This window comes from Saccopteryx bilineata, chromosome 3, assembly GCF_036850765.1.
Source record: "Saccopteryx bilineata isolate mSacBil1 chromosome 3, mSacBil1_pri_phased_curated, whole genome shotgun sequence".
Classification (NCBI taxonomy): Eukaryota; Metazoa; Chordata; class Mammalia; order Chiroptera; family Emballonuridae; genus Saccopteryx; species Saccopteryx bilineata.
The window spans coordinates 266,806,683-266,819,370 of NC_089492.1; the positions used below are offsets into that span (position 1 = coordinate 266,806,683).

Sequence of the window (12,688 nt, forward strand, 5' to 3'; positions counted from 1 at the left end):
CTCGAGTGGGGCAAGCCAAGAAAAGGAACGGCTGAGGAGCGGGCTGAGGCAGAGCAGGCAGGCTCCTACAACCCTGTGAGAGGCCTTTGGTGACCGAGCCTGACTTCAGTTTTGACAGGATCACCCTAGCTGCTGTGCTGGGAATAGACTATAGGGGTGGGTGAGAACGGTGGACACCCCCCTTTAATATAAGACTTGCTGCCCAGCTGCGTGGAGTCTGTTAACACTCGGGTCTGCTTCAGTCATCCAGGTGGCCAAGCTCTGCTTGGGGTGGCCGCAGGCAGTGAATGAGTCCAGCCATTTCCACCCGATACGGGCTCCTCTAACAGGTTTGTCTGGACACAGAACTCCCTGCCACAGGTCTCGTCGCTCAGTGTCCTTCCTCCCCTTCCACTCACAGGCACCACTCCTCAGAACACCCTTTGCACGCTAACTCTTCCTCAGTGTCTGCTTCCCAGGGGCAGGGGCGGGCAGGACGGAGACTGTTGCAGTAATCTAGGTGAGAGAGGATGAGGGTGTCTTAGCTCAGGCTGCTATAACAGAATAGTACAGACTAGGGGGCTTAAGCAACAGAAATAGATTTCTCACCATTCTGTAGGCTGGAAGTCTGAGATGAGGGTGCCTGCATGGTTGGGTTCTTGCTGACTGCCCTCTTCCTGGTTGGCACGGGGCCTTAATCTCAAGCTGTCCTCACCTGGTGGAGAGAGAAAGATCATCCTTCTCATGTCCCTTCTTTTTTTTTTAGGTTTTTTTTTTTTTTTTTGATTGGTTTTTAGATAGAGGAGAGAGAGGGAGAGAGAGAGAGAGAGAGAGAGAGAGAGAAAGGTGGGTGTGGAGGAGTGGGAAGCATCAGCTCATAGTAGTTACTTCCTGTATGTGCCTTGACCCGGACAAGCCCAGGGTTTCAGGTCAACCTGTGACCTCAGTGTTCCAGGTCAAATACTTCACCCACCACACCAACCACGGGTCAGGCTTCATGTCTCTTCTTATAAGGGCATTAATCCCATTCATGAGAATTCCACCCTCATGACCTAATCACTTCTCAAAGGCACTACTAGTATCTCCTCATATCATCACATTAGGGGTTAGGATTTCAACATATGAATTTGGGGGGAACACAAACATTCAGTCAGTCAATGTAAGAAACATCCAAACCTGTAAAAATTTTTATGACTTTATTTGAGCCAAACTGTTGACAATTGCCAGAAAGCAAAATCTCAATGGACTGAGAAAATGCTCCAGAAAATGGCAGTTTCCCCATTTATTTTATCCGTTGGAATCAAAAGGGAAGACTCTAGGGGATGACATGAAATCCACTGATGATAGATTAGGGAGGCAGGAGAAAGCAAAGTGGGGAAATCTTTGGGATTGGATAAAAAGTAAAAATGTATATACTAGTCTGACCAGGCGGTAGCGCAGTGGATAGAGCGTCGGACTGGGATGCAGAGGACCCAGGTTCGAGACCCCGAGGTCTCCAGCTTGTGCGAGGGTTCATCTGGTTTGAGCAAAGCTCACCAGCTTGGACCCAAGGTCGCTGGCTCGAGCAAGGGGTTACTCGGTCTGCTGTGACCCCACAGTCAAGGCACATATGAGAAAGCAATCAATGAACAACTAAGGTGTTGCAACGAAAAATTAATGATTGATGCTTTTCATTTCTCTCAGTTCTTGTCTGTCTATCCCTCTCTCTGACTCTGTAAAAAGAAAAAAAAATGTATATACTCAAACTTCTTTTACATAGGCAGATATAAGGTAGTTAACAGTTAACAATTAACTTGATAATAATAACAAAGAGGAGATTTGTAGTTTCTGTTCTAGTGGGATGGTTGTGCCCTGAAGGGGCTGAAAAAGATTACTCTTACATTTCAAAGGTATTGTTATCAGGTAAGTTATTGTAGGTGCAAAAAGATATCAAACAGGCTCAATTAAGGTAAGCATATAGACCAGGGGTCCCCAAACTACGGCCCGGCCTGCTGGCCGCATGCGGCCCCCTGAGGCCATTTACCCACCCCGCCGCACTTCTGGAAGGGGCACCTCTTTCATTGGTGGTCAGTGAGAGGAGCATAGTTCCCATTGAAATACTGGTCAGTTTGTTGATTTAAATTTACTTGTTCTTTATTTTAAATATTGTATTTGTTCCCGTTTTGTTTTTTTACTTTAAAATAAGATATGTGCAGTGTGCATAGGGATTTGTTCATAGTTTTTTTTTTATAGTCTGGCCCTCCAACAGTCTGAGGGACAGTGAACTGGCCCCCTGTGTAAAAAGTTTGGGGACCCCTGATATAGACCCTTGTTAGAGAAAAATATCGCCCTAGGACATGACTACCCACCTGAACTGCTTTTAGTTAGAAAGTTTTAATTTACTAACCATCCTATGTGGTTACTTTAGGTCTCTGAGTTTGCAAGGCCGCCATGCAAGTCTCCCGGAGCTTGTCAGGTGCAGCCTGTAGCCCCTTTTTAATCTACAAGTCCATAATGGGACTTGGACCAGGGTAATGAATACAAAATAATTTCCTGTTTACCTAGGGCTGCAGGGTGGCTGCTACCTCAGGCAGTGGATGTGGACTTGAAGGCTGTGTATATGAAATTGAGATCTATCACATGCACGAGTGAAGGAAGCTTGCAAGTGAATTCTCTTGCAGTGGGGGGGAGGAGGAAATAGAGGTGTGTATCCTGAGCAGAGAAGGGACATGAGAGCTACCTTGTGCTGACAGTGATGTACACTGGGGACTCTGGTGATAACCATTAGCCAAACACATACTGGATGAGAACATTAAGCTGCGATGCTCAAAATAGCTCTTGGGCCACCTTGGCTGGGCAGCTCAGTTGGTCAGAGCGCTATCCTCAGTTGATATGCAAGGTTGCCGATTTGATCCCTGGTCAGGGCATATACAGGAATAGATCCATGTTTCTCTTTCCCTCTCTCTCTGTCTCTCTCTCCCTCTAAAATCAATCAATAATTTTTTTAAAAAAATTAAAAAAAATAGTTCTCAGGCCAAAGGCAAGATGTCCAAGGCTCGAACATCCCTGATCCACAGTCCTGGCCTGCAGCCTGGAGAGGCAGGGTCAGGCCGAAGCTCAGTCCATGCTGGAATAGCCAATACTGTTCTCTGATTGCTGTGATCTCTCAGCCACCCTTGGCCAAGCAGCCAGAACTTCCTGGAAGATGCTGGAATGCATGGTGACAAATAGGTAGAGATCACTTCTCCCCGACACCTTTGCAACCATCCAGTGCAAGCTGGGGCTGAGGTACCATATGGCCTGGGCAGCAGGCAGAGACTCTCCTAAGCACAGCTGTACCTGGATATTTACTGGATACAGTAGTTCTGTACTAATGTTTTACCTACAGCATCTCCTTTCAGCTCTGCAACAATCCTGGGTACTGTCCTGCGTACGGGGATTAATATGTTTCCTCTGCCCCTCTGACCTACTCTTCCCGCTTCTCCACCCTGCTCTGTGTCCTGGGAGGCCGACCGCCTCAATAGGCTCCCTTGCTACTTGGCTTCTGGTTGGATTGGTCAGTGGGAGCCAGCAGCAGGAGAGAAGGAGATGGGAGAGGGAAGTTGGGGTATTTAATTGGTCACTGTGGTTGGATGCATCCCACGGCTCCTGTGTGGTAACCCTGTCTATTGCTACCCTGGTACCGGTCCCAGGGTATGGCAGTTACCCTCTGTGGCTTTCCTTAATCATGCCCATACCTTTTAAAACAGCCCCTCCAAGCACTCCCCCTCCTGGATGCACACCTGTGCCTTTTCCTTCTCCCCCTTCTTCTTTCTCAGGCCTGTATCTTCTAAACTCTAAGAGACCCCATGAGACTTACAACACGGGGAGCAATGGACAGCAGCAGCTCACCCCAGGCTGACCCTCGAACCTGCCTCCAAGGCCCCCTTCCCTCTGACTTCTCCGTGAGCCGACAGCGGCCCCGCAGTGGCTCACTGCTTCCCTATGACATTTCCAGAGAGCCAGAGCAGCCCCGCCCAGGCTCTCTCCTGTGCTTCTTCTGTCCTAAGTAAGCCCTTCCCTGTTTCACTGTCCCCAGCTTTAATAAACATACTCTCAAAATCAATCAATCAATCAATCAATCATAAACAGCTTCTCCAGGAAAGTCTTTAAAGTGATTTGCTTTGAATGTCATCTGCTTCCTGCCAGGACCCTCATTGATACAGTTCCTATTGTATTGATGACAAGACTGAGGTTCTGATCCTGCTCCGTGGGACTCAGTATGGATGTCCTGAAAGCTTGCCAAGGTGTAGCTCGGTGCAGCTGTGACTGTGAAGTGGTTAAGCTATGATTCAGACCCAGAGGCTGGGTGTCAGCCTGGCCTGGGGCCCTTAATCTTGGCTGGTTTAGCTATCTCACTGATGGCCACACTTGAGAACAAAGGTGAGCCATAGCCTGTGAGGTCTAGCCTGGGACTGCTCCCTGCCTGTGTTGGCTCTTAGCTGACTGCCTCCTGGATTTCTGGCTCCTGGCCTTGCCTTTAATCATCACCAAATGTTCCTCTAGGTCAGTACAGCCTTTATTCCTCTTTGCTTCCCATTCTGGTCTGGTATCTCCTAAATACCAGACGGTGCTGGGAGTGGGGCTGGGAGTCACCCTAGGTTGCTCATGCAGATGAGTGTGTTTCAGTGTCGTCCCCCCCCCCCCCCCCACCTCCGGGCTCTGAGCTCCTTGGGCTCAGCTCCAGCTCCCTGTGCAGTCTGGCATCTCACCAGGGGACCTGGGTAGAAAAAAATGCTCTGGAACAATGAAAAGAGATGAATAATGCTTGGGTGAGGCTGGGACTGCACGCCTTTATTTAGAGGAGATAGCTGGCCTGTTGGGAGCGTACGTACATAAGGAGAGAGATGACTAACAGGATTGTGTGTACACAGGATGGGAATGCGGTTGTGGATGGCGGTGACTGGGTTACAGAGAAGGAGGGACTGGGATTTTTCTTTAATGAGAGGGCAGTGATTGTGTGTGCTCAGGACAGGGTCTCCCTCTAACACAGTGGTAGTCAGCCTGGTCCCTACCGCCCACTAGTGGGCGTTCCAGCTTTCATGGTGGGCGGTAGCGCAGCAACCAAAGTATAAATAAAAAGATAGATTTAACTATAGTAAGTTGTTTTATAAAGATTTATTCTGCCAAACTTAGTGAAAATCCAACATAAAGTACTTGGTAAGTAATTATTCTTATATGCTTTAACTTGCTGTAACTCTGCTTTATAAATTTTATAAAGTAAAGTTACTTCCCTACTTTATAAATCACCATTACTGTGGAACCGGCAGGCGGTTAGAAATTTTTACTACTAACAGAGACACAAAAGTGGGCGGTAGGTATAAAAAGGTTGACTACCCCTGCTCTAACAGACTAGAAGCACGGTTGTAGCAGGAGCATAGTGCCCTCTTGTGACCACATCTCCAACCACAGTCGGTTCCACCCCAGCCCCAGCCTAACCTCCTCCCAGCCCCGGGGCCTTCTCCCCTTCAGAGGGCTACCTTCCCCGCCCTCAGGGTCCTGTGGCGGGAGTGTGGGACAACAGAGGACCAAACCAACCTGTATGAAACACAGTTTTTATTATTTCAAGGAAACAGCCATGGGGATGTTCCTATCCGGACAGCCACCCCGAGTCCCACAGAGCAGGATCTGAAAGGCTGGCACAGATGGAGCCCACTTGTGGGGAGGAAGATGGGACCAAAGCTTCTTGAGGCTGGGAGAGCGGAGTCTGGGGAGGTGAACTTCCCCTGAGAGCAGTGCTGACTCAGAGGATCTGGGGTGTGTCGAGGAGGGGTTGGTGTCACCAGTGCCTCCTCCACCTTTCCCCAAGTCCGTTCTCAGGCCTCCCGACCTCCCAGTGCCTGGAGGACTCTTCCTGTGCACGGCAATAGTCAATAGTCTGGGTGCTTCTCCCAGGGGTAGGAAAATTTTTTTGGTCTGGTGCATCCATCCCAGGACAAGCATCTCTCTTCTTGTGGCCCTCAGGCCTCGGTGCCTGTCATTTTCTCTGCCTGGAAGTATAATACTTCGCACTCTCTTAAACATGACTTCATCAGGGAAGCCTCGCCTGATCACCCCCACCCCCACCCTGGGTTAGGTATCCCTAACCAGTAGTTAATTTGCTTGTTTCAGTGTCTGTCTCCCCTGAGGGCTGGCACTGGGCCTGTGGTGTGACCTGTGTGTACTCAGGTATTCAGCAAGCGCTCAAAAATTATCTGCCAAAAATAAAATTGGGTAGCTTGGTGAATTCAAAGTGTGGACACCCAGCAACTGTAGGACCCCTCCACCTGTGCAATACCTCCCCGCCTGTTCCGACGGACAGACCTGACGTTGCTCCCCAGCCTGTGGTCAGATGGGGGTCAGGGTGGGTGCTGAAGCCTGCAGCTTGTCACTGCTGGAATCTGGGACCAAGTCTGCAGCCTCCACTAGCTTGTGGTGGCAGCGGCAGGTGGAGGCCCGGCTGGAGAAAGATTTGTGGTTGCCGCTCCCCGGGGCCCTGGGCTTCCGCATGCCTCTTAAGACTCTGTGGAAGATGAGGTAGCAGATCTCGCTGATGGTGAGCACGATGCAGACGGCGGAGGCGCCCACCATGAAGTAGGTGAAGACCTTCTTCTCGGTAGGCCGAGCGATGTAGCAGTCCACAGTGTTGGGGCAGGGGTCCACCTTGGAGCACTGCACCAGGCGTGGCATGCTGAAGCCAAACCAGAGCGTGTGCAGCACGTAGAGGAAGACGAACTCGATGACGAGCTTGAAGACGAGGCTGAGCAGGTAGGTCCACCACAGGCCGCCGTGCTTCTTGCCGGCGTCGTCGTACAGCTTGGTGCACTGGTCGCCGTACTTCTGGCGGTGCTTCCGCTCCCGCTCCTCGCGGTAGGCCACATGCAGGATGACCAGCAGCGAGGGGCACGTGACGAAGATGAGCTGGAGGGCCCAGAGGCGGATGTTGGAGATAGGGAAGAAGTTGTCATAGCAGACATTGGTGCAGCCTGGCTGCTTGGTGTTGCAGTCAAAGTCCTTCTGCTCGTCCCCCCACACACGCTCTGCGGCCACCACGTACACCAGCACACGAAAGACGAACACCACCGACAGCCAGATGCGCCCGAATGCCGTGGAGTACTTGTTCACGCCACTCAGTAGGGCCTGGAGCGTCTTCCAGTCCATGGTGCCTGGTAGGGGTGCCGGGGACCTGGTGCCTGGTACGGGCGCCGGGGGCCTTGGTCACCTGACGGAACAACAGGAAGAACCACATGTTAATGAGCAGATGCCATTATTGAGCTTTTACTATTCACAAGGCACTGTTCTGAGCTCTTTACATGGACGGACTCATCTGATCATTGCAAAGACTCTATGAGATCAGGAATATTATGCTTTCTAAGCTAAGCTACAGAAAAGAAATAAGCAGGGAGGGTAAGTAACCTGCCCAAAGTCACAGAGCTAGTATACCAGAGGAAGGGAATGTGCACTTGCGGATAATAACAATGACCTTTATTTACTTATTTATTTAGAGAGAGGAAGGGAGAGAGAGATGAGAAGCATCAACTAGTAGTTGTGGCAAGTTAGTTGTTCATTTATTGCTTCTCATATGTGCCTTAACCAGGGGGCTCCAGCTGAGCCCGTGACTCCTTGCTCAAGCCAGTGACCTTTGGGTTCAAGCCAGAGACCATAGGATGACGTTGATGATCCCTGTCTATGATCTCACGCTCAAGCTGGTGAACCTGTGCTCAAGCCAGATGAGACTGCACTCAAGCTGGCGACCTTGAGGTTTCAAACTGGGACCTCAGTGTCCCAGGGTCCACACTCTACCCACTGTGCTACCACTGGTCAGGCAACAGTTTCCATTCATTGAGCATTTACTATGAACAAAGCACAGAGCTAAACACTTTATGTGCAGAATTTCATTTAATTCTTATAATGTCCCCATGAGATAGATACTTTTATGCTCCTCAGCTACAGATGAGGATAAGGGTTACAAAGCACTTAGTACTTGCCTGACCTGTGGTGGCGCAGTGGATAAGGCGTCGACCTGGAAATGCTGAGGTTGCCGGTTCGAAACCCTGGGCTTGCCTGGTCAAGGCACATATGGGAGTTGATGCTTCCAGCTCCTCCCCCCTTCTCTCTCTCTGTCTCTCCTCTCTCTCTGTCTCTCCCTCTCCTGTCTAAAATGAATAAATAAATAAAAATAAATATAAAAAAAAACAACAACAAAGCACTTAGTACATTGTAAGTGCTCAATAAATGCTGGCCACTTGTGAAAGCTAGAGAGGTCAAGTGACTTGTTTAAAACTAGAGTTGGATTCAAGGCTGGACTGAAGATGCCAGGGCTTTGTGCTGGGGAGACATGCTTGGCTCAGGCCTCCAGCTCACACATTTTCCTTTTAGTCCTGGAGTGACTCAGAGGGTGTGGATGGGTGGGTCTATCTGAGTACACCTAGAGTCTGCATGCTGCCATGGGTGTGACAGCATGTGGCTCTCCACATTTGTTTGTGGGTCTGAGTGCACATGTAAATGCTCCTAGAGCTGGGTTTGTGACCCTGAGCACACGTGATACCCACCAGTCCACCCCCTGCATGGCTGCTTCTCAGCCCTCTACGGCCACCCCTGGTCTAAAACTCTCTGCTAGCTTCTCATTACGCTTAGAATTGCCCCTCAGATTCTAATTCTCATCCTTCTCTCCTACACTTGCACCCTGCCTCTCTCTGCTCCAGCCACCCTGGGGGCCTCAGGGGCTTTGTAAGGTTTCCTGCTGCCTGAAGTGCTCTTTCCTGCAGAATCTCACGTGGCTGGATCCTTCTTATCACTGAGGCTCCTGCTCAAACATCTCCTTAGAGGCCTCCCCAGATAGCCTTGAATCTGGGAGCTCATTCCCTCCCCATCACTCTATTTGCTTCTATTCCTTTTACTTTTCTTTCTTTTCCTCTTTTTTCCTTCCTCCCTCCCTCCCTCCTTTCTTCCTTTTTTTCTGAGTTAGAGAGACAGGATGGGTGAGAAGCATCAACTTGTATTTGTTTTTACTTTAGTTGTGCATTGATTGCTTCTCATATGTGCCTTGACTGGGGTCAAGCCATTGTCCCCTCGCTCAAGCCAGCAACCTTGGGCTTTTCATGCCAGTGATCTTTGGGCTCAAGCTGGTGAGCTTTGGGATCATGTGGATGATTCCCCCACTCAAACTAGTGACCCTGCGCTGAACAGCCCATGCCCAGAGCCAGTGATCTTGGGGTTTTAAACCAGCAACCTCAGCGTTCCGGGTCGAGTCTTTATCCACTGTGCACCACTGGTCAGGCTCCCCTTTTATTTTCTGTATAGCATTTAACCAGCATTTGAAACGAAAGTATTTATTTCTGGTTTTTATTTATTGTCTGTCTCCCCCACTAGAATGTCAATTCTGTCTTGCTTATTGCTTTATTAGTGCCTAGTGCTTAGCACATAGTAGGTACTCAATGATCATTGAATGAAAGAACTAAATTCTTAGAGATAGCTTGGAGGGAGATGCTGGGAGGTGCTGGCAGGAGCCCTAAGGGGCTTTCTGACTAGGTAGTTCAGAAAGGAAAGACTTCCTTTCACTGGCGAGAAGGTGCAGTTCCTCCTCAGCACTAAGCCCTTCCCTCCTGATGCCTCCATCTCGATGCCTCCATCTCAGACAGGATGCGGTGACAGCGGAAGACCCCTTCCCTGGACCTCCTCTTCTTGTCCCCTTCTCTGCTCCTTCTAAACCCTGGCCTTTGGGAAGGGGCAGTGGAATGTGCACAGAGTGTGGAGTCCTGTCTGGATTCGAGCCTCAACTCTGCCACTTATTAGCTAGGTCACTCAAGAATTCCCCAATCTTGAGCTAAAAGGGAAATAAGTCCTATTTTCTCGAACTGTTGTTAGAATCATGAGACACTCCCCAGCCTGCCACTCACTTTGTGAAGTTCAAGGAAACTGGGATGGAAGTTGGAAGCCCAGCCCTTCAGCCTGGGAGGGGAGGGAACCTGACATGGGCTTCCTCACACTTGACCCCGGCCCAAGGCAGCCCACCCAGGTGCAGCCCCCTTCAGGGTCCCCACCATCCGGTCCTGTCTGCCCAGTCCTGCCTGACACACCCCAAGGACGCGACTCACGCGCAAAGAATTTGCCTCTAAGCTCATGCCCGGGACTAGTGGAGCCTGTTCTGGTTCCCCACCACGCAGTCCCCCAATACCAGCTTCCAGCTATCCGCTTTTCCCCAGCTCCTCGACCGAGCAGCGCCCAGCTTTTATCCCACTCTGCAATGCCCCACCCCTCAGGCTAGAACTACCCTTGAACCAAGCAGGGGGTAGGAGCACCCACCCCGGCGCAGTCGAAAAAGTAGAAAATCCGCATATAACTTAAGTTGGCCCTTCACTTTCGAGAATTCCCACCAAAATCTAAAACACTGCACTTCCTCCCGCCTGCGACCCTCCTCCCACATTTTCCCTTCACTTTCAAGCAGCTCAGGAGCTTGCGAACATAAGGGGGGGTTGTCTGGGAACCTCCCAGCAGCTGGAGCCCCCACTCCCGCCCAGAAGCGGGGGGGCGAGAAGGCAGTGGAGGCGATGGAGCGGGGAGGTCCTTGCACCATCACACCGCCTCTCCTCGCCCCAGATCCGCAGCCTGGCGGCGCAGGCAGGATCCAGCCGCAGCTGGCCGCCCCGCGCTCGTCGCGGGGCGCTGGGCGTCCCCAGGGGCCGGCCCGCACGCGGCACTTACCCGCAGCGGCGCGGCCAGCGCGGAGCCGGGACCCCGCGCCTTCGAAGTCCGCAGCAGAGGCGCGGGCGCCGGGAGCCCGGGCTGCGAGGCGCACGCCGCGACCGGCACGCTTCGGGGGCGGCGTGGAGGAGGGAGGCCTGGGGCGAGGGGAGGCGCCCAGGAGCCCTCCGGGCCGCAGAGGGTCAGGTTCTGGCCCCCACGCCGCCGCGCGTTCTCAAGGCACCCCTCACAGGGTTCGTGACTCGTCCGGGCCTCGGGTTTCTCACATGTGGATAGGGGCATCGGTGCTATGGGCAGGGCTGTTGCAGTCGCCAATGAGATTAGGGGCGTGAAGCTCTGTAAACTACCTAGTGCTGCGGCCCCGGAACGGACTGCAATCACGGCTCGCCCACACGCGTTACCACTGATACCGTGCCCGCGCCCTGCAGGTCACCGTCCCCGCCAGGCCTCGACCCCCGTAGGAGCACTCTTGGGGGCCTGCGTTCTCGGCACGACGGGTCCTCCACGGCCGCGCTGCCTCAGGCTCTGTGTCCTTGAAGGAAGCATGTGCACTTTGGAGAACCCGGGTGGGGGCAGACCCCGAGCCCACAGCCAGAAGGGGCAAAGCGAATACTATGCCTGGAAATGAGATGGGGGACGAGGGGAGGTCGCCTGGAATTACCACGCAGGACAGATCCTATGGAGGAGGGTGGGCTGGGTGGGAGCAGAGTTTGTGCCCCAGAGTCCCTGCGGAGGGAGGCTGGGCTGGGCTCTGGGGATTAGGGCGCTTTGTCTTATTTACTAGTGTGCCCTGATTAGGAAACTAATGAGAGCCTCTGGCACCCCAAGCCGGTCCCGGGGAACCCAAGTGTTTCCGGTCTTCCGAAGAAGTACCGGTTTCTTAGGTAAGGCTTCAGCCCTCGCAGTCTTAACTGCAATGATGTTGCTGACACAAGGGTGACTCATTTTCCCTGGACTACATACTGATGCCTGGGGCTTTGGTGTAATTATGGCATCCCACGTTACTCTCAAAAGTGCCCCCAAACTTGGGAAGATTGATTCCCTCGCCCTACTCGCTGTGATAGAGCACCAACAAGGTGTTCAAGGCTCTGGGACATCTTCCTGCCAGGCAATGTTGCTCGGGCTTTATCTCATCTTAACAGGCGCTGCCAGATGAGGATCGTATGATTCTTCCCACTTTCATGAATGAGAGAACCGAAGCACAGAGAGGTTAGGTGACTTGCCCAGGGTCACACAGGTGATCAGAGCAGAGCAGTTCTGGAGGCCTCAATCATGCTCCCACTCACTGGGTCAAGGCCTTGAAAATCTCGCTGAGACTCAGCAGTGCCCAGGTGGTCTGGGTGGTTCTGTGCCTAGGCTGGTGTGGGGAGATGTGTGAGTAAGGTGGGGTCCATGACCCTGCCACCTGCTCCTGATCACCTGTTGCTCTGCTGCTTTCCAGAGCAAAACCAGATCCCCACTTCATTACTTCCTAGTCACTCTTCTACACACTTGAACAAAGTTTCTGCCCCTACCATGTCACTAAAGACAACCCCATCAAGGTCACCACGAATCTCCATGATGCTAAACCTAATAGTCGACTCCCTGTTGCCATCCTCCTGGACCTTCAGAAGCATGTGACCACCCCTTCCTTCTCCAGACACTTTCTCCCTTTGGCTTGCTTGATACCACATTTCCCTTCTCCTCGTACCTTGGAGGCCTCCAGTCCCGGTCTCCAGTGTGGGCATGTCCTGGGGCTCAGCCTCCTCTCTGCTGGGTGAGCTCATCCATCCTGGGGCTTCTAATATCATCCATTCACTGATGAATCCCACATTTCTAGTGCAACTCCTGACTTCTTTCCACACACCAGACCATGTGGCCAAGGCTGCCCTCTGATCACCAGGTTTCCAGTTAGTTGTTTTTCCTTCCTGAGGTCAACTGTACATCTTTGACTACATGGATAGTCTTCACACATTTACCCCTTGGAGGTATGCTCTGCCTGTGTGCTGCACTTTGCTGTTTTCATTGA

At 51.9% G+C, this 12,688-nt stretch overlaps 1 protein-coding gene across 1 annotated transcript; it reads right to left on the reverse strand.

Annotated features, from left to right (window-relative positions):
• Positions 1-5,116: 5,116 nt before the first annotated feature.
• On the reverse strand, positions 5,117-10,961 carry GJB3 (gap junction protein beta 3). Its single transcript, XM_066269719.1, has 2 exons — positions 10,681-10,961; positions 5,117-7,198 (listed from the first exon to the last, which is right to left on the reverse strand). Exon 2 carries the CDS (start codon positions 7,135-7,137, stop codon positions 6,325-6,327), a length of 813 nt encoding a protein of 270 aa, XP_066125816.1. The 5' UTR covers positions 7,138-7,198; positions 10,681-10,961; the 3' UTR covers positions 5,117-6,324.
• Between the last annotated feature and the right edge of the window lie 1,727 nt (positions 10,962-12,688).

Excerpts from the sequence above, each read along its gene's own strand:
- GJB3 (XM_066269719.1), bottom strand. The coding sequence starts at position 7,137 with ATGGACTGGAAGACGCTCCAGGCCCTACTGAGTGGCGTGAACAAGTAC.